The following is a 22,344-nucleotide window of genomic DNA, read 5'->3' on the forward strand; positions in this document are numbered from 1 at the left end:
TGTGCAGTGTCAGTGACTGCACACCCACTGCACTGCACTGCACAGCACTGTCACCTTTTACATTGATTCAGCGTCCAGACATTACACTCTGCGACATCACCCACTCTATCCGTTACAATTTGGGGCTTCCAGGCCGGCAGCCCAGGTGCTGTGTTGCGGAGTCAGGGCCTCTGGGGATCTGGGCGCAGTTGTGGCGGGTGGCACTTCTGTGACATCATGCGCAGAGGAGGCTCCGGGGCTCAGAGAGTATGCGGCGCAGGGAGGGCTCTGAAAGCCTTCCGCTGCGCCGCTTTCATACATATATATGCCGGTGGTTGCAGCAGCTTTTGTTCCACCTGCGCCGCAGCTAGGTAGTGGGTACTGTTGATGCCGGAGGGGGCAAGTGGACTGGCAGCAGGACATAGCGGGTCATTCCGACTTGATTGCCAGCAGGCTACTTTTAGCACTGCTGCAATCAGGTAGTTGCCGCCTACAGGGGAGGGGGGAATCGCTGTGCAGGGCTGCAAACGCTTGTGCAGAGAGCTGCACAAACAAAAGTTTTTGCAGTCTCTGCTCAAGACTTACTCACCCGCTGCGATCATTCAGGACGGAGCTGACGTCAGGATCCATCCCTGGAAACAGCTGGGCATGCCTGCGTTCGGACGGACACTCCCTAAAAACGGTCAGTTGATGCCTCCGGCCAGCCTCTGCCTGTCAATCTTCTTGCGTTCGCCGCTGCAAACGCTTTCTGCGTTATTCCCGTCGCTGCCCGGCGACGGCCGTCGCCAGGCAGCGATGCGCCTGCACATTGCCGCCCGCGTGCATGCGCAGTTCGAAAAAGTGCAGCATGCAAACGGGTCGTAATGACCCCCATAGGATGCTGCAGTAAAAGGACTTGCTGCAGATGCAGGTGCATACCCTCCAGCTGTACCTTTTTGGCAGGTACAGTCCCTTTTTTTATGGTCTGTACCGATTTTTGGCTCTCCAAACTCCCATTGAAAGTATAGGAAAAGGGGCGTGACCACGGCACTTTACCCGTGGACATGCCCCCTTTTCAAATTTGTAGTGATTTTTATGTGTAAATTGTTGGAGGTTATGTTGCTGCAGATGCAGTGGGCCTATTTTGGGGTGTGGGCCTGGAGCTGCAGCTCCATTGTTAATCCTGCTCTGGGAACAGGACCCTCCCATTGGATGTAACCTGTGTGGGTGGGCGTTTCTCGCCCAATCAGCTGTGGACTGGTCGTGATAGACCTGCTGCTAACCCAATGAGAGCTCCTAGCCACGCCCAGCGTTATAGACACAGGCACAGAGTCACAGATCTGGGCTATTATATAGGAGATTTTGCAGCCAAGTCCCAAGTAACATTCCTATTGTGACCATTTGGAATGTACATTAGGGGCTATTTATTATTAGTCAGATGCCGAGACACTGCTCTAAAAAGGCTACACTGTAAACTAGTTTACAGTATCACTTCCGGGTTCAGAACTCGGTTTCTTTAGTGTGACCACCAAACTATATGTTCAAGTGCTAGTTAATGGAGAGGGATAGGGTACAATGCAGCAGCTTTCTGAAAACTGTCATTTACAGAGCACTGACTGCATTATTTCCTTTAATACAGTGATTCCCAAATTTTCTTGAGTCTACACACCAGAGGCATAACTAGGATTGATGGCACCCAGAGCGAGTAAAAATTTTTTTGCCCCCTGTAAACTGTTCTTTAAAATCCTCATATTAATACTCCCAATAAATACATACTGCAAAGGAAATATGATCGTTATGAATACCACATGCACATATTCCATACTCACCCACTCTCCCGGGAATGGCTGGGAGGCTTTCGAAAACCGGGTGGTGCCCGTAAAAGTCTCCTGCTTACCCTCCTTCACTCACATTGGCAAAGTGGGCGTGGTGATAACGCGTTTCGTGATGATGCTGAATAGCAGAGCACGGTACACCTAGGCCATTCAGGAATAATTCTTAAATTTAGTAAGTTGTGCTTACCTGTGTCATCCTTAGTTTCAGTTATGTGGTGCGGGCAGCGTTGTGTTTCTGTTTGATCACATGCTGTATTTATGATTGGCGGCCACCAGCACTTGTTTTGCCTATCACATTGACACTGCCTTAGTAAACAGTGGGGAATTCAATTACCCACGATCAGTTTTTGCTGTAAAAATTTTTTATCGGGGATAAATAAATTGCTTCCTAGGGAACAGTTAGTCAAGGTAATTTACCATGTTTACCATGTTTAATTGAATTCCCCCTATAGGCTACTTAGAAGCCTATTTATCATTCAGAAAAACAGCTGTTTCTGCGTGATTTTTAAAACGTATATTCAATTAAGTGCAGGATTTTGCCCACAAAATAAATTGCAGATGTTGCACCTATTTTTTAATTGCCATGGGAATGCACACTCCTGATACTCATGGTATTCAATAAAAAAAAAATTGGTCGCAAAGAGCCTAATTCAGAGGTGCGCACCCAGTGAGAGCATCTCACTGGTGCAATCGCCTCTGCCTGATTGACAGGCAGAGGCAGTCACCGGGCGGGAGAGGGCATGCCAATGGCATTAGAACGGCAAGGGGGCGCGGTCTGGATAACGCAGGTGCATCCGAACCATTGCTGGGGCGGGCCGCAGCGGCTGTGTGACGTCACATGCAGCCGCTACAACCCAACACATGGTAGGTAGCCGCCTGCCAGCGCAGCTAGGCTGCCCAGGAAGTAAGCTACTCACCAGGTGCAAAAGCATTGCCACCGTGCGATGCCTTCGCAGCTGTGTTTGTAGGGCCTGACATGCGGGGCGGACTAGCCCTGTGCTGGGCATCCCCCCGCCTGTCAGAGAAACTGATCGTAGATGTGCAAATTTTAGCACATCTATGATCAGCTCTGAATTACCCCCAAAATCCAGAGGGGACTTTTTTTTTAATCAGCTTGCAGCCCACCCGCAGGCTATCGATGTTGATGAGTGAGACCTGCCTGCTCTTCTATCACTGCACACACCTCACTGCAGAATCGCCCCTCACATACACACACACGCAGCGCCCTCCCCCCCCCATGCCATCAACACCACAGACAAGCAGCACCCCACACACACGCAGCACCCCACACAAAAGCGACAGCAGCATCTCACAGACACCAACAACATTCCACACACACAATAACCAGCAGCACTCCACACACACACACAGACACCAGCAGCACTCCACACACACACCAGCAGCACTCCACACACAGAGACATTAGCAGCACTCTACACACACACACACACACACACACACACACACACACACACACACACACCAGCACTCTCCACACACACACCAGCAGCACTCTACACACACACACACACACACACACACACACACACACACACACACACACACACACACACACACACACACACACAGCAGCAGCACTCCTCACACCTACACATGCTGCACACTTACCAGAGTCCTGGAAGAAGAGTGAAGAAGAAGACTACATTATGAACTAATAAGTTAATTGGAAACTTCCAATTACTTACTGTAATTTGTCCTGGGATGGGGTGGGTAGAATTAGAGGTTTAGAAGTAAGTCCTGATAATTTTTTGTAATAATAATAATGATATTGGGAAAAACTGGACTTGCTCTAAGGCTGCAAGAAAACAATATTTGAGCTCCCCGTTTTTTTGTTTTTTTTTAAATCTCTCCTCCAATTGAATTCCAGAAATCTCGCTCCTGCAGCAAAACCCCTGTGAGTGTCAGAATTTTGGTAAATTCGGCATATCATGCATTAATTAAGGACCCATAGAATATAGCAATTCTCATATATCTCTATGTGAAAGAAGTGCAGTTCAATTTACCAAGCTCCTATGTTTACTTGAAAGGCTTGGGTCATAATAGCTCATTCTGTCTCTAGAAGGCTTTGTAGTCTATAGGCTAAATTTTTCCAAATAGGGACGTTGGAATCCCTCACCAGAAGCCTATACGTGCAGATGCCCAAACCCGCCAGCCAAGTGATAGTGCAAGCTACTGCTTTACTTTTTGGTCCTCAAATGAGCCAATACCCCAGAAAAAAAGATTTTAATAAATTGTCTCTTTAAAATAATTTCTTGAAAAATATGGTGGTTTATGGGGCCCACTATCTTCAATGAAAAATAGGCACCTTATGTAGGACTTATTGCAACTGGCCCATAGCAGTGGTGAAGTAGGTAGCTTGCTACATCCACCAGTGAGGGGTTAGAGTGCCACCACATGTTGTAAGACTCACAAATTTCAGTGAGATCTTCTGAATCCTTGTAGAAAAGACCCAGCTTCCCAGATCCCGCCTACTTCCCCAGTGAAATGGGGGCTTGATGGCGTGATTCATGCTGTATTGTGTCATTGTGGCTCCGCCCCCATTGTATAACACTAAGCATCACAGAATTGTATAGCAGGGGACGGGGCCATGATGACTTGAATCCGCACCATGCCACTCACCAGGATTCTCCAGTAGACTACATTTTTAAAAGAGTGCAAGTATTGCACGGATGCTTGGTGTAAAAAACATAAGAGGAAACACAGACACAAGTCATTGTCACATTTTCTGCATTTGTAATTTTGTGTTTAGGAGGAAGGAAGTAAAATTAGAATAATGTTTGTGTGGCTATTTGTGTCTGCTGATGGAAGTCTATCTTTAGGTTAAGGCAAGCTCTACTCCATTTAGAGGAACAAAAGACAAATATATATTGTTTTCTTGCAAAACAGAATATAATTTAGTAATACAAAAAAATAAAATAAAAAAATAAGTCTAAATCATAACTATTCCGGCTCTTATTGGTGATGTGCACAGTTCGCCACTACAGATGCACCTATTCATTACCAGTAAATTAGTATTAAACTGACATTACATAATCATCATAGGAATTAATACATACATAATCAGAGGAAAGCGAACATACTATGTAAATACAGATTTATCTTTACATTAGTATATAAGAACACCCATGTATAACCAGGGATATATTTACAGTAGAGCCTGTAGGCTCACATTCACTACTAATGGTGCTTCTTCATCCACTTATTATAGAAAATGATTTTGCTGTCTTTTCACACATCAAAAATACGGTAGTACTATACCTTTCTCAATCTAATTATGGGGCAGATGTATTAAGCCTGGAGAAGTGATAAAGCAGTGATAAGTGCAAGGTGATAATGCACCAGCCAATCAGCTTCAATATGTAAATTTACAGTTAGGAGCTGACTGGCTGGTGCATTATCACCTTGCATTTATTACTGCTTTATCACTTCTCCAGGCTTAATACATCTGCCCCATAGTTCTTCATCCTCAGCTATTCTTTTCCCTACCCTGTTAAAGCACAATGTGCCATTCATATTGAAAACAAACTGAAATGTTCCCCCATGTTTGTCCCTTCCTACCTACAGTATGTACCCTCTGCACTGTTGGGACCTGGCATTATCATCTTCAGCCTATGGGTTATGATTTTTGTACATTTCTGATAAAGGGGAATTCCCCAGCACTCTGTTTGTATAGTGCTGAAATGGGAAACCATGGTAAAGTTGTATATATGCCTTGAAGAACTGCTATTGATTGTATTGATCTGCCTTCCAGCTGGTTTGTGTCTTAATTACTGGAGTCTGGAGGAGCTGGTGAACCGGGAAGCAGCCAATCATATTATACTGGCAGAAAAGATCCTGGATAGGACCAGAGAGGTGAGGAAGGACTAGGCTCATCTGGCTTACTGTAGGCTTGTGGTAACCTATAAACTGTCCTTTTTTTGTTATAGTCACCGGTAACAGACCTGCCAATTTGAATTGGAAAAGGAATAATTTAGCACAGGTCAGGGTTTGGCAGAAAAGGAGATACTCAAACACCGTGCACAGATTTGTACAGCAAACTAGGGAGATACTTGACATCTGTGTTATTATGGGAAAGCATATAATTAATGTACTGCAAAAGAGAACATTTAGCATACATAGTATAATGAAAAGCGTATACATTTGTGGCCAAAACCCCCCAAAGTCTATGGGGCTGATTAAGAGTTAACATATGTCAAATTGTGTTGCGTCCATATCTTGATTTGTGTATATCTTAGACTGGAATGGTAGGAGCTCATACACTTGTTGAGTGCAGTGAGGAAGTGTTAGTGCACATGTGGCATGGTCCTCTGGAGATGCAACATAATTAGACATGGATGCATCCCCAGATATACTTCTTACTCAGCATATCTTTTGCGGGTACTAGATGACCGCTGCATAGCTACATGTTGATGACACCCATGAGCAGTACTAACTCGGTGCCTCTGCTTTGCTGTTTGCATAATGATCCCCAAGTTGATATTAGTTAATTAACTTTTTATATAGCTTCAGAAAGGAACCATAGCAACATGCCCAGTATTGTTCAGGGGAGGAACTAGATTTGTCTCCTTTATTTTAGGGGATAAGATTTATTTTCACTCCCCCCCCCCCCCTTCATAATAATACAGAATCAAACCCCAGATCTCTGCCAGCATTATAGTACAGAGCCCTGTCCCTAAAATCTACTGTGGAAAAATCAGATCCCAGATCAGTGCTAGTGACTCAGTTAAATTACTTAGCCATCCTCTTGCCTGCCAGGCAGGGCTATGTAGTGTGCGGCTACAAGTCAATATCCAGACCCAAAATATTATGGGGTCTATTCATGCAGCAGTAAAAAGAGTGGAGAAGTTGCCCATGGCAACCAATCAGCATTGAAATAACATTTCTAATTTGCATACTATACAGTTGTATGGAGCAGCTGCTTTATTGCCATGGGCAACTTCTCCACATGCTCACTTCTCCACTCTTTTCATTGCGTCATGGATAGACTCATAAATTGAACAAACTCAGATGGCAGATGCTACCCTGCAATTAACCACCATTACTGGGGGTGGGGGTAGGTTGGTAAATGGACTGCATCGGCTGCAGCCTGTCAGGTCTCTAGGTTTGTCTGTCTCCGGCGGGGGCGCTAGTGGGTCAGTGTTGGTCTGATAGATAAAACGTGGAGGCAATATAATAGTCCTGCGCATAGGCGCTGATGTTTTATTGTTACTGAGCAGATCGGATAACACAGTATAAACAGAAAACCGGTAATGGAATGACAATGGTTGATAACTGGATTTAAATAGTTGAGGTCTCTTGCAAATGAAATGTGAAACAACAAAACTGAAGGCAGATGATATAACTTAAAGTCCAATAGTACTTGATAGCACACAGTCTCAGTATAACGTAAGATAGAGTAACTTGAAAGGCAGAACTCCGGTATGTATAAGAAACACTCAGTCTCTATAAAGCACACAAGTCCTGATAGCTTTACTAGACTCAAGCAGGAAACAGTCTCTAAGCCATCAATAGTAATACTGCTGACATGCACAGATGGAATACAGATAGCCAGTGTACAAGTGAGATGGTAATACGAACACCTGAGGAGAGTCTCTGCTGCTGGTGATTGTGGCTGGATGGAATTGGAGTCCGGAGTTAACAGGAGAGCTGTGAGAATGAAGACTGGAACAAATGGAAGTAACCACGGGGATCGCTGGAAACAGGAACCAGAAGAACTAAGGCACACGGTGTGTGACTTGTTGTCCGAGGCAATGTGAGAGAGCCACAAGCTGGAAGTTATACCTCCTGCCCAGCAGTGACTGGACACAAACTGCAGGCAGAGATACAAGCTGGATTGAACATCAGAATCAGCTGCGTGCAGGTGTCATGGTAACGTCCACACAGGCTGGACATCGGCACGCCGCAAAACCCACACAGGACCAGACTCAGGAGTACTCAGCAATGCGAAATAGAACGCTCGCGGTTACTACACCCATGCAGCCGCAACTGGGGACAAGACCTCCGGAGGTCCGCACACCAGCGCGCTGGTAAGTGAGACGTAGCAGAGCGCCGATTCCTGACAGTACCCCCTCCTTTATGGGTGGGCACCGAACACCCACGAGGCTTGGCAGGGAAGAGTCTGTGAAAGGCTTGGACCAGACGTGGAGCATGTACATCCGTGGCATCGACCCAACTCCTCTCTTCAGGACCATATCCAGACCAGTCAGATAACCAGACCTTATCGCCCGGTTTCAAACTAGGAACTGCTCGCCTCTTCCGATCAGCGAACATTTTGTACCGTTGAGAAACGTTTTTAAGAGATGAATGGATCTCTTTCCAAATTTGAGGGAACCGTTGGAGAGCAGAAGCAGCCGCAGGCACATCTATGGCAGGTAATTCTTGGAAATCCGGTACTCTAGGATGCTGGCCATAAACTGCGAAAAAAGGAGTTGTGTCAGTTGAAGTATGATAACGGAAATTATGAGCAAACTCTGCCCATGGCAACAATTCTACCCAGTCATCCTGCGAAGAAGAGATATACAGTCTCAAATAGGTCTCAAGTTCTTGATTTACCCTCTCTGTCTGCCCATTTGTTTGAGGATGATAGGCCGTAGAGAACTTCAGTTTTACCTGTAGCGCTGAACACAGAGCCCTCCAAAACTTGGCCACAAATTGTACTCCTCGGTCAGATATGATTTGTGTTGGAAGTCCATGTAACCTGAATATTTCACGAAGAAACAACTTAGCCAACTTTGGAGCAGAGGGTAATCCCATGAGTGGAATGAAGTGTGCCATTTTTGAAAACCTATCGACTACTACCCAGATGGTGTCATACCCTTTGGATGGAGGGAGATCAGAAATAAAGTCCATCGACACATGAGACCAGGGGCGCTTAGGAATGGAATTGGGAATCAATTGGCCTGCGGGAGCCTGACGAGAATTTTTATGCTGAGCACATTTGGGACATGAAGCTATGAACTCTTGAATATCTACCTTCATACGAGGCCACCAATACGTTTGAGACAGAAACTTAAAAGTGTTTAGAACCCCAGGGTGACCAGTAAACTTGGACGTATGAGCCCAAGACAGAAGGTTTGGACGAAGCTCCAGAGAGACAAACATCTTGCCTGGAGGCGGGACTTGCGACATCCCTGTAGCTGCGAAAACCACTGGATTTAATACTGGTCGAGCAGCTTGTTCTCAGGATTCCTCGTTTGAGCTCATGGAGCGAGACAAAGCATCCGCTTTGACATTTTGTGAGCCCGGTCTAAACATCAACTTAAAATCAAAGCGAGAAAAGAATAGAGCCCACCTTGCTTGCCGAGGATTCAGACACTGCGCGGCTTTCAAGTAGAGAAGGTTCTTGTGATCCGTGTAGATGGTAATGGGAAATCTCGTACCCTCCAGCAGATACCTCCATTCTTCAAGGGCCAATTTGATTGCTAACAACTCCTGGTCGCCGATGGTATAGTTCATTTCTGCAGATGAGAACCTACGAGAAAAAACCCCACAGGGGTGAGTCTTACCATCACTGCCAACCTGGGACAGGACTGCGCCCACGCCAACCGTTGAAGCGGCCACTTCCAAGATGAAGGCTTTACTGACATCCGGCTGCTGTAACACAGGAGCTGAAATAAAAGCTTGTTTTATTTTGTGAAAAGCGGACAGTGCGTCATCAGACCATTGGGAAGGATTTCCCCCTTTCCGGGTAAGGCAGGTAATTGGAGCTATTAGCGTGGAAAAGCCTTTAATAAACTTTCTGTAGTAATTGGCGAAGCCAATGAAGCGTTGAACTGACTTGAGTGTTGTTGGAAGAGACCAGTTTTCTATAGCTTCCAGTTTAGCTGGATCCATTTGAAGATCTGTTCCAGAAATTATGTATCCTAAGAAAGATATTGAAGAAGCTTCAAATGTGCATTTGGACAATTTGCCATACAGATGATTCCGCCGAAGACGTTGCAGAACCTCCTTCACTTGTTGGCGATGAGAGGCTAAATCACGGGAGAATATCAAGATGTCATCGAGCTAAACCACCACACATTTATACAAGAGATCTCTAAACACTTCGTTGACAAAGTTTTGAAACACGGCAGGGGCATTACTTAAACCGAAGGGCATCACTAGATATTCATAGTGGCCGTCACGAGTATTGAAAGCGGTTTTCCACTCATCACCACTTCGAATCCTGATAAGGTTGTAAGCCCCGCGAAGATCCAGTTTCGTGAAGATGGAAGCCCCTCTAACTCTGTCAAACAGCTCTGTGATAAGAGGTAACGGGTAGCTATTTTTGATCATGATGTCATTTAAACCCCGATAATCGATACAGGGGCGAAGTCCTCCATCTTTCTTCTTGACGAAGAAGAATCCAGCACCAGCTGGGGAAGTGGATGGACGGATGAAACCTTTCTGTAAATTTTCCTTTATGTATTCACTCATGGCTGGAGTTTCTGGGACTGAAAGAGGGTATGTACGCCCTCTAGGCGGCTTGCTCCCTGGAACCAGATCGATGGGACAATCCCACTCTCGATGGGGAGGCAAGACATCCGCTGCTTTCTCACTGAAGACGTCAGTGAATTCCTGATAGGCCTCCGGAAGGCCAGGCTGAGACTTTACACCAGAAGACTTTATTGGAAACACTTGAGCCAGACAAGACTGATGACAGGAGGAACTCCATGATGTTAACTGCAATGTGGACCAGTCAAATTGCGGATTGTGCAGTTGGAGCCAAGGCATACCCAGTACTATCTCATAGCCCGCTTTGGGTATAACCAGGAACTCAATGAGCTCAGAATGCAGGAAGCCTACTCCTAGAACTACCGGCTTGGTTTGCTGAAAGATGGAACCTTCAGAAACACGGCTTCCGTCCACGGCCGTGAGATAAACTGGACGACACAGCTTAGTCACTGGGAGATGAAGTCTATCCACTGCAGCTTCCGTGATAAAATTCCCAGCAGCACCACAATCCACTAAGGCAGACAAAGATTGGAGTCCCTCAGACCTTTTCAAGGTGACAGATAATATAAGATCCTGAGATGAAGGAGCTTTATTCAAAAGCCCTAACTTGACTCCTCCTCTACAAGTTAGGACCTGGCGTTTCCCGGCCGAGCAAGGCAGGAACCAATCAGATGACCAGCAGCAGCACAATAGAGACACAGTCTTTCTTTTAATCTTCTGGACCGCTCCTCAGGTGTTAAACGAGATTTGTTTACCTGCATGGGTTCATCAGAAATAATAGGTAGAGACTGTACAGGAGGCATAGCTCGGTGCTTGTGAAGATCACCTCGAGAGCGTTCACAGGTCCGCTCGCATAGACGTAGATCCAATTTGACACATAGGGAAATTAGAGCTTCCAGTTGCTCTGGTAAATCTCGAGTAGTCAGTTCATCCTTGATGCGGTCAGACAGACCATGCCAGAAGGCGGCAACCAATGCCTGGTTGTTCCACTTCACCTCCGATGCCAATGTCTGGAACTGGATAATGTACTGACCCACAGTACGTGTTCCCTGGCGGATCTGAAGGAGGTCAGAAGAAGCAGAGGTCGTACGCCCAGGTTCGTCAAAGATGCGTCGGAATGCGGCAACAAATTCAGTATAGTTGTTCAATATTTCATCTGCTCGCTCCCACAGCGGAGAGACCCAGTTCAAAGCAGAGCCAGCTAGAAGAGAAACTATATAAGCCACCTTTGTTCTAGGTGTTGGAAAGTTCTGTGGCTGCAATTCAAACTGAACTTCGCATTGATTTAGAAACCCACGACACATCTTAGAATTACCATCAAATTTACTCGGGGTAGGAAGATGGATGTGAGACATTGGAACAGAAGCAACTGGAGAACTGGAAACTGAGGAACCTGGAGCAGGAACTATAACTGAAGAGGACACTGGGGAAACTGGAATTGGAAGTGATTGTTGCAAAGTATCTAATCGTAAAGACATTTCTTGCAGGAATTGCATAACCTGCTGCTGCGCAGCCTCTTGACCATCCAGTCGTGACACTAGATCTTGGAGTGTCCCTGACCCCACACTCTGACCACCGTCCGGGTCCATGGGCCTCGGACAAACTGTCAGGTCTCTAGGTTTGTCTGTCCCCGGCGGGGGCGCTAGTGGGTCAGTGTTGGTCTGATAGATAAAACGTGGAGGCAATATAATAGTCCTGCGCATAGGCGCTGATGTTTTATTGTTACTGAGCAGATCGGAATAACACAGTATAAACAGAAAAAACGGTAATGGAATGACAATGGTTGATAACTGGATTTAAATAGCTGAGGTCTCTTGCAAATGAAATGTGAAACAACAAAACTGAAGGCAGATGATATAACTTAAAGTCCAATAGTACTTGATAGCACACAGTGTCAGTATAACGTAAGATAAAGTAACTTGAAAGGCAGAACTCCGGTATGTATAAGAAACACTTATAGTGTCTCTATAAAGCACACAAGTCCTGATAGCTTTACTAGGCTCAAGCAGGAAACAGTCTCTAAGCCATCAATAGTAATACTGCTGACATGCACAGATGGAATACAGATAGCCAGTGTACAAGTGAGATGGTAATACGAACACCTGAGGAGAGTCTCTGCTGCTGGTGATTGTGGCTGGATGGAATTGGAGTCCGGAGTTAACAGGAGAGCTGTGAGAATGAAGACTGGAACAAATGGAAGTAACCACGGGGATCGCTGGAAACAGGAACCAGAAGAACTAAGGCACACGGTGTGTGACTTGTTGTCCGAGGCAATGTGAGAGAGCCACAAGCTGGAAGTTATACCTCCTGCCCAGCAGTGATTGGACACAAACTGCAGGCGGAGATACAAGCTGGATTGAACATCAGAATCAGTGCGTGCAGGTGTCATGGTAACGTCCACACAGGCTGGACATCGGCACGCCGCAAAACCCACACAGGACCAGACTCAGGAGTACTCAGCAATGTGAAATAGAACGCTCGCGGTTACTACACCCATGCAGCCGCAACTGGGGACAAGACCTCCGGAGGCCCGCACACCAGCGCGCTGGTAAGTGAGACGTAGCAGAGCGCCGATTCCTGACACAGCCCTTAGAAGCCGGCTAGGGCTGACAAGGCAGGGAGCTAGCTTCCTACTGGCTTCCTGCCTATTGCAGCCCGGTCAGGCAGCCCCAGAGGAAGGAAACACCTCCCAATGGGACTGCCTGTAGTGTCTGTGACTGGCAGGTAAGATATCCAATAGGAAGTCACTGCCAGTCACAGTGAAGCCAGTGCAGTCTCACAGACTGCATCTGGCTTCACTGACGGTGAGCTGGGTGGCGGGTTTTACCTGGTTCCCAGCAAAACAGATTTCATGTTTAAACACAAATTACATGTATAGTGTCGCCCACAGTGCACATGGGCAGTATAAAAGACCCTATTCATCTTCAGTTGCAGTTTTAGCAAAACTGCAACTGCTTGCGAAAGTATGCTGGTGTCCGCCCAGAACAGGGCAAGGCCTCCCAGCATGCCAATAGCGGCCAGAGATGTGATCACAAATCAATTGTGATCGCATCACTAAATAAGTGAAGCCCCCTGCCTCCGCAGACTTGCTGCGAAGGCAATCGGCCCACTGCCAATTTCCTGTTGCAGCGGCTGCATGTGACATCACGTGGCTGCCCCAAACCCGCCCCATTTCCGATGCCACACCTGCCCAAAGCCATGTCGCTGCCCCCGCAATGCCGCGACACCTAAATATACAACTGATCCTCATTTGGGGTTACATGGCCCACTATTTAATCCCATTTACATATGAAATACACTGCATATCTCAAAGCAAGGCTTCCAAATGAAAAACTGCTATTGTTATTTTAATCATAACCCTATCCTCAGATGTATTGTTTCTTCACACTCTGCAACACACCTAGGCCCTCATTCCGAGTTGATCGCTCATTATTATTTTTTTCGCAACGGAGCGATTAGTCGCTAATGCGCATGCGCAATGTCCGCAGTGCGACTTCGCCAAGTAAATTTGCTATGCAGTTAGGTATTTTACTCACGGCATTACGAGGTTTTTTCTTCGTTCTGGTGATTGTAATGTGATTGACAGGAAGTGGGTGTTTCTGGGCGGAAACAGGCCGTTTTATGGGTGTGTGTGAAAAAACGCTGCCGTTTCTGGGAAAACGCGGGAGTGTCTGAAGAAACGGGGGAGTGTCTGGGCGAACGCTGGGAGTGTTTGTGACGTCAAACCAGGAACGAAACTGACTGAACTGATCGCAGTTGCCGAGTAAGTCTGGAGCTACTCAGAAACTGCTAAGAAGTGTCTATTCGTAATTCTGCTAATCTTTCGTTCGCAATTTTACTATGCTAAGATTCACTCCCAGTAGGCGGCGGCTTAGCGTGTGCAAAGCTGCTAAAAGCAGCTTGCGAGCCAACAACTCGGAATGACCACCCTAATTCCACCCTTCTCTTATTAACGGTGCTATGGAGTAGTTTCATGGTAACTGAGTGACATTACTCTGCACGTTATGTACTGCTAATCCCTGGAGTTTGGTGGGAACCTGCAGTGAATGGGAAAAAATTACTGTGACATCTGCAACATGAATAGAAGCTGTGGATATCAGGGGGAAGAGATCCGGCTTCCTGAGTTTACTCTCCTGTCCAGATCTAGACCTGTAACAATGGGGCTGCTGGACAACAAGTGGCGCAGCAGGAAGAAAACTTTATTTCCCAAACTTTCAACTTACAGCAAGCAGTATGGATGTCATTAATCAGAACAGGTGACATGAATTATCCCCTAGGGTCGCCACATAAACTACAGATATACAATGGGATACTACTAGTTTATGTATTGACATTCTTCAGCTGTGCCGTTCAATACATACAGCCATCATTTGTAGAAATCCACAAGTTCAATGGATATTGTAGTTCTGCTGTATAAGAAGTACTTGGCTCCAAAGCTGAAAAGGAATCCAAAAAAAACTTGGCACTAAAAATTTAACTCTATACATAGAACAAGAAAAATTGCACTGAGCAAATGCTGATACAAATAATCTTAGAAAAGAAATGAACAGAAATTAAAATGTAACTCAAAATTATGCAATCTGTTCAAAATTCATTATTTAATTTTAACATATGGTAATTTTTCCTTGGTGATACATGCTGTTCCACCTGTAATCTTACTGGTCATTGTCCATTCATATACGCTATTCCACCTGTAATCAAACTGGACATTGTCCATTCATACACGCTGTTCTACCTGTAATCTTACTGGTCATTGTCCATATATACACGCTGTTCCACCTGTAATCTTACTGCCCGTTGTTCGCAGCGCAGCGATCAGGCTAAAAATCTGCATTTCTGCGCATGCGTACTGGCCGCAGTGCGCACGCGCGACGTACTTTCTCAAAAAAATATGCAGTTTCACACATGGTCGAGCAACGCTTTGCTGTCGCTCTGCTGATCAGAGAGTGATTGACAGGAAGTGGGTGTTTCTGGGAGGTAACTGACCGTTTTCTGGGAGTGTGCTAAAATACGCAGGCGTGTCTGGTAAAAACGCAGGCATGCCTGGGGAAACGGTGGAGTGGCTGGCTGAACGCGGGCTGTGTTTGTGATGTCAAAGCAGGAACTAAACAGACTGAAGTGATCGCAAGGAAGGAGTAGGTCTGCAGCTACTCTGAAACTGCTTGAAAAAATGTCAGCACTGTTCTGCTAACCTTTCGTCGCACTTCTGCTAAGCTAAGATACACTCCCAGAGGGCGGCGGCTTAGCGTTTGCATTGCTGCTAAAAGCAGCAAGCGAGCGATCTACTCGGAATGAGGGCCATTGTCCATACATGCATGCTGTTCCACCTGTAATCTTACTGGTCATTGGGGGTCATTCCGAGTTGTTCGCTCGTTATATTTTTCTCGCAACGGAGCGATTAGTCGCTAATGCGCATGCGCAATGTCCGCAGTGCGACTGTGCCAAGTAAATTTGCTATGCAGTTAGGTATTTTACTCACGGCATTACAAGGTTTTTTCTTCGTTCTGGTGATCGTAATGTGATTGACAGGAAGTGGGTGTTTCTGAGCGGAAACTGTCCGTTTTATGGGTGTGTGCGAAAAACGCTACCGTTTCTGGGAAAAACGCGGGAGTGGCTGGAGAAACGGAGGAGTGTCTGGGCGAACGCTGGGTTTGTTTGTGACGTCAAACCAGGAACGAAACTGACTGAACTGATCGCAGTTGCCGAGTAAGTCTGGAGCTACTCAGAAACTGCTAAGAAGTGTCTATTCGCAATTCTGCTAATCTTTCGTTCGCAATTTTGATAAGCTAAGATTCACTCCCAGTAGGCGGCGGCTTAGCGTGTGCAAAGCTGCTAAAAGCAGCTTGCGAGCGAACAACTCGGAATGAGGGCCATTGTCCATACATCCATGCTGTTCCACCTGTAATCTTACTGGTCATTGTCCATACATACTGTACATGCTGTTCCACCTGTAATCTTACTGGTCATTGTCCATACATCCATGCTGTTCCACCTGTAATCTTACTGGTCATTGTCCATACATACTGTACATGCTGTTCCACCTGTAATCTTACTGGTCATTGTCCATACATCCATGCTGTTCCACCTGTAATCTTACTGGTCACTGTCCATGCTGTTCCACCTGTAATCTTACTGGTCATTGTCCATTCATACACGCTGTTCCACCTGTAGTCTTTCTGGTCATTGTCCATACATACTGTACATGCTGTTCCACCTGCAATCTTACTGGTTATTGTTCATACATGCATGCTGATCTACCTGTAATCTTACTGGTCATTGTCCATACATACATGCTGTTCCACCTGTAATCTTACTGGTCATTGTCAATACATACTGTACTTGTGTTCCACCTGCAATCTTACTGGTCATTGTCCATACATGCATGCTGTTCCACCTGTAATCTTACTAGTCATTGTCCATACATACATACATACATGCTGTTCCACCTGTAATCTTACTGGTCATTGTCCTTACATACACGCTGTTCCACCTGCAATCTTACATGTCCATACATGTTTACTGCAACAATTCATTGTTATAACTATAATTGACATTCCTATTGTTTCTACAGTATTTTGGCAAAATTGTTCGTTGCTACCGCATACTGAAATTGTATATTTTATAATACATGTGATGTATTAATAAAAAAAACATTAAAAAAAAATAAAAAAATTATGTGACCTACGTGCCTCCCGAAAAAATCAGACAAAGGCACTTTGAAACCAATATCCCCATAAAGGTACTTAGGAAAATCAGCAATGTTTGGCTACCATAACATTCGGTGATGTGCGCAGCTGAATGTTGTGGCAGCACAACGCCAAGGACTGAATCTCCCCAAAGAACAATAGTAGTGTCCATAAGCATCTATTTATCATTTATTTATTAACAGTTTCTTATATAGCGCAGCAAATTCTGTTGCGTTTTACAGCTGGACACAATAATACAGGTTGAGTATCCCTTATCCAAAATGCTTGGGACCAGAGGAATTTTGGATATCGGATTTTTCCATATTTTGGAATAATTGCATACCATAATGAGATATCATGGTGATGGGACCTAAATCTAAGCACAGAATGCATTTATGTTACATATACACCTTATACACACAGCCTGAAGGTCATTTTAGCCAATATTTTTTTATAACTTTGTACATTAAACAAAGTGTGTGTACATTCACACAATTCATTTATGTTTCATATACACCTTATACACACAGCCTGAAGGTCATTTAATACAATATTTTTAATAACTTTGTGTATTAAACAAAGTTTGTGTACATTGAGCCATCAAAAAACAAAGGTTTCACTATCTCACTCTCACTCAAAAACGTCCGTATTTCGGAATATTCCGTATTTCGGAATATTTGGATATGGGATACTCAACCTGTAAAACAAAACTGGGCAATAACAAACAGTCATAGAGGTAGGAAGGCCCTGCTTGCTAGCTTACAATCTATAGGGAAATAGGCATTGATACACAAGGATACAGTATGTGCTATGTATTGCATAGTTGTCCACCAGATTGCAAAAGTTCTTGGTGGGCTGCATGATATAGTGAGCATCTATCTATACACTCAACATTGATGATTACACTCAGGGTACTGAGCAGTTTTCCATACATACAGAACAACAACAAATACTGAATGAGCATACAGAACATGAGTCATGGTACTGCGCAGTTGGACCTTATTCATCCCAAAACTTTTCAGGGGCTAATTATTGTAAAGAGGAACTCTCCCCATCATATCATGGCAGCTGGCAAGTATTTAGTGCCCACTTTATATTCTATGCAATTTTGAGGACAGGTAACGGCTACAATACAATGGGACACAGAGAGGACCTGATTCAGAGGTGGATGCTAATGCTGCCAATGACGGAATTTGTACAGAGATGCCCACCGGCTGCGGTGCTAAACTACCGCTTTGTGTAAAAAGTCTCATCAATGGCACCATGAGACAGTAGAGCAGCTCTGTGGCTGCTCAGAGTGTCCGTAGGAACATAACTGCTGTTCAGTCACCTGTATCTTTGGAGACGCTGGAAGCAACAGGTCCGCATCTGACTAGCACTCCCCTGTTACCTCCTAGGAATGCACAACAAAATTGTCTCTCTCTGCATCCAAATTCATTTGCATATTTGGGTGATTAGAATCAAGACACATGCGCAGACTTAAAGTATCGGCACCACCTCTGAATAAATCCTTTATCTGGACAAGACAAGATACAGTAATACAACAAGTGTTGTTGTATATGAGTATTTTGAGCTTAGACGTGCCAATCAACAGCAGTCATTACAATTAATTTACAGAACTGGAGGATTCTGGGTACCTGAAATTTTTCTTTTTCCCCCCCTTGCAGGCACAGGAGAAATGCGAGTATGACCTTCTCACCCCTCTTGCTCTGATGTTTCATTTTGCCGTTCTCTTGGTAAGAAATTCTGATGACAAAAAAAGTGAGCACATGTCAAATTATAGCTGCTCATGTATCATTTTTACATGTGTGATTGCTGGCTTTGCACGTGTAGTTTGTTATGGTCTTAGATTATGTTACATTGTTCAGCACAGTTGTGGTTTATTTTCTCTTTCATTTTCCATGTGTACTGCATTTATTAAACAGAAACTCTCACTATCTTAACGTGAGGTCAGCTGTCTGCTAAATAAACTGCTAAAAGTATTGTATGCAGAGTATGAAGGAGCGCGGTCCCATGTTTAATAGGCCCATAACAGAAGAACATATTTGCCTCTGCAGGATGTGTGTTCGGTGGAGGGTTAAGAAAGGTCCTGGGGGTGGCATAGATAGAGCTAGGGAATCGGGATGCGGTCAAGATGCCGCCGGCCAGAATCCCGGCGGTCGAAATCCCGACCGCCACAATCCCGACATATTCTTCCTCCTTTGGTGTCCACAACACCCATAGAGGGAGAATATAATAGTGTGCCGAGCGTAGCGAGGCACCGTGCTCGCAGCGTGGAGAGCGAAGCGAGCCCGCAAGGGGCTGCGTTCCGCTCGCCACCCCTGTCGGGATTGTGTGGTCGGGATTCCGGCGTCGGTATTTCGACCGCCGGGATTCCGGCCGGCGGCATTTAGTACTGATCCCAGGGAATCCTCTCAAGGGATTGCTATGGGCATACCTCTCAACTGTCAGCGGGATTGTTCCATTTTCCTGGGACTGTCCAGCTTCCCACCAGCGGCCGGCTGGTAGGGCCTGGGAGCAGCCCAGCATTTTGGAGAGTGCTGGGCATGCCCCCAGAGTGATGCAATTTGGGGAGGGAGGGGCGCCCTCTTTCGGAAGTGGTCTTGAATCCCACATCTACAAAGTTGGGAGGTATGCTATGGGTGGTATTCTACAACTACTTAGATTCTATGGGTGGTATGCTATGGGTGGTATTCTACTACTACTTAGATTCTATAGTTGGTATGCTATAGGTGGTATTCTACAACTACTTAGATTGCTTAGATCAGGGGTGGGGAAACTCAGGCCCGCGGGCCGTTTAAGGCCCTCAAAGCCACTTGATCAGGCCCGGCCAGGCTCAACTAACCGAGGGAGATGCCGGGCGCCAGCTGAGATTTTGTTACTAGCGGGCGCCCGGCTCCTTCTCCTCAGCAGCAGCCGGAGAGAGGAGCTCACTCCTGAACTCCGGCTTCCGGCTCAGACAGTGTACATGTGCGGCGCTCCCATAGTTCCGAGGAGCGAGCGGGCAGGCGGAGGGCAGCGGTCCGGAAACAGGAGCGGGGCTGGTGAGTATTGTGGGTTTTTTTTTCTTTTATTGTGTGTATGTAAGCGGCGCTACTAGAGGGCATAACAACTGACTGGGGGCATATCTAATGGGGCATAACAACTGACTGGGGGCATATCTAATGGAGCATAACAACTGACTGGGGGCATATCTAATGGGGCATAACAACTGACTGGGGGCATATCTAATGGGGCATAACAACTGACTGGGGGCATATCTAATGGGGCATAACAACTGACTGGGGGCATATCTAATGGGGCATAACAACTGACTGGGGGCATATCTAATGGGGCATAACAACTGACTGGGGGCATATCTAATGGGGCATATCTAATGGGGCACAACAACTGACTAGGGGTATATCTAATAGGGTATAACAAGTGACTGGGGGTATATCTACTAGGGCATAACAATTGACTGGGGGCAGGCTAATTTTTAAGTTGATAATTTTTGTATGCCCCCCGAAGGATTTTTTAAATATCCAAATGGCTCTTGGTAGAAAAAAGGTTCCCCACCCCTGCTTAGATTTTAAGCACTGATCTGTCGTGTGTATGCCCCCCAGCGATAGCAATGCGTGGCCGATGCTAGATTAAGCCTGCATGCAGGCTCAATATAGCGGGTCGCTCACTTCAGCGCTGTGTGAAGTGAGCGCCCCCCAGTTGTCGTCCCCACCTAGCTCAGCACATCACGCTGTGCTGAGCGGGGGGAGAGATGTGTGCTAAGCGGTCTGTGTTAAGATCGCTCAGCACACATCTCTCCCGTCAGTACTGGTCTTTACACAAGACGCAGCAAAAATAGGATTTTAATTACCTACTGGTAAATCCTTTTCTCGTACTCCGTAGAGGATGCTGGGGTCCACATTAGTACCATGGGGTATAGACGGGTCCCTTGGGAGCCATGGGCACTTTAAGAGTTTAATAGTGTGGGCTGGCTCCTCCCTCTATGTCCCTCCTACCAGGCTCAGTTTAGAAACTGTGCCCGAGGAGACAGACATACTTCAAGAGAAGGAAATACACAGATAGTGGGGAGATTCATACCAGCTCACACATAACAAAGCAAACCAGGCTAACCAACCTGAACAACTTCAGCAACAGCTGAACAACAGTACTTAACCAAGTAACAATGCAGTAATAACCAAGTAACAAGGCAGTACTGAACTAAGTAACTACTGCAGGGAAACGAAGCACTGGGCGGGCGCCCAGCATCCTCTACGGACTATAAGAAAAGGATTTACCGGTAGGTAATAAAAAATCCTATTTTCTCTTACATCCTAGAGGATGCTGGGGTCCACATTAGTACCATGGGGATGTACCAAAGGTCCCAATATGGGAGGGAGAGCGCGGAGGCTCCTGCAGAACTGATTGACCAAACTTTAGGTCCTTAGAGGCCAAAGTATCAAACTTGTAGAACTTAGCAAACATGTTCGACCCTTACCAAGTAGCTGCTCGGCAAATTATAAAGCCAAGACACCCTGGGCAGCCGCCAGAAACAACCCACCTTACGAGTAGAGTGGGCCTTAACAGATTTTGGTCACGGCAAGCCTGCCGTAGAATAAGCATACTGTATAGTAAACGTGATCCAGCGAGAAAGCATCTGCTTAGAAGCAGGACACCCAACCTTGTTGGGATCATAAAGGAGAAGCAGAGCGTCTGACTTCCTGTAACGCGCAGTCCTCTTCACATACATCTTCAAAGCCCTCACAATATCCAAGGACTTTGAGGGAATTGAGGAGTCAGTAGCCACTGGCACCACAATAGGTTGGTTGATATGAAAAGCCGACACAACCGTAGGAAGAAACTGCTGACGCGTCCTGAGCTCAGCTCTATCCTCATGGAAAATTAAGTAGGGGCTTTTACAGGACAAAGCCCCCAATTCTGACACACGTCTAGCAGATGCTAATGCCAACAGTGTGACAGCCTTCCAAGTGAGAAACTTGACCTCCTTTCCTAGCCTGTATCAGGGTAGGAATAACTTTGTTCGGAATGCCCTTTCGAGCTAAGATCTGGCGTTCAACCTACATGCCGTCAAACGTAGCCGTGGTAAGTCTTGATAAGCGAACGACCCCTGTTGCAGAAGGTCCTCTCGAAGAGGAAGAGGCCTCGGGTCTTCCAGCAGTAACTCTCGAAGATCCGCGTACCAAGCTCTTCTTGGCCAGTCCGGAGCAATGAGGATCACCTGAACTCTTGCTTTCTTTATGAGTTTTAGAATTCTTGGGATGAGTGGAAGCGGAGGGAACACGTACACTGACCTGAACACCCATGGAGTTACTAGGGCGTCCACCGCCACTGCCTGTGGATCCCGCGATCTGGAACAGTACCTCCGAAGCTTCTTGTTGAGGTGGGAGGCCATCATGTCTATTTGAGGTACA

The 22,344-nt window shown here is 45.9% G+C and overlaps 1 protein-coding gene and 1 long non-coding RNA gene across 5 annotated transcripts in view; one reads left to right on the forward strand and one right to left on the reverse strand.

Annotated features, from left to right (window-relative positions):
- The window catches only part of PIK3R5 (phosphoinositide-3-kinase regulatory subunit 5), a 241,652-nt gene that overhangs the window by 129,394 nt on the left and 89,914 nt on the right, over nucleotides 1-22,344 (forward strand). For 2 of the 4 annotated variants that reach the window (XM_063961044.1, XM_063961045.1), the window contains exons 3-4: nucleotides 5,566-5,666; nucleotides 18,601-18,669. In XM_063961044.1, the coding sequence (XP_063817114.1) occupies nucleotides 5,566-5,666; nucleotides 18,601-18,669 (170 nt within the window). Of the gene's footprint in view, nucleotides 1-5,565; nucleotides 5,667-12,444; nucleotides 12,796-18,600; nucleotides 18,695-22,344 lie in introns of those variants that run through there. The other 2 variants (XM_063961046.1, XM_063961047.1) reach the window with 2 other exon arrangements.
- LOC135056192 (uncharacterized) overlaps nucleotides 14,475-22,344 on the reverse strand; it is a 416,825-nt gene continuing 408,955 nt past the window's right edge. The window contains exons 3-4 of the long non-coding RNA XR_010243919.1: nucleotides 18,571-18,679; nucleotides 14,475-14,683 (exon numbers count right to left, since the gene is read on the reverse strand). This is a non-coding gene — a long non-coding RNA (uncharacterized LOC135056192). The remainder of the gene's footprint in view (nucleotides 14,684-18,570; nucleotides 18,680-22,344) is intronic.

This window comes from Pseudophryne corroboree, chromosome 3 (assembly GCF_028390025.1).
Source record: "Pseudophryne corroboree isolate aPseCor3 chromosome 3, aPseCor3.hap2, whole genome shotgun sequence".
In the NCBI taxonomy this organism is placed as follows: domain Eukaryota; kingdom Metazoa; phylum Chordata; class Amphibia; order Anura; family Myobatrachidae; genus Pseudophryne; species Pseudophryne corroboree.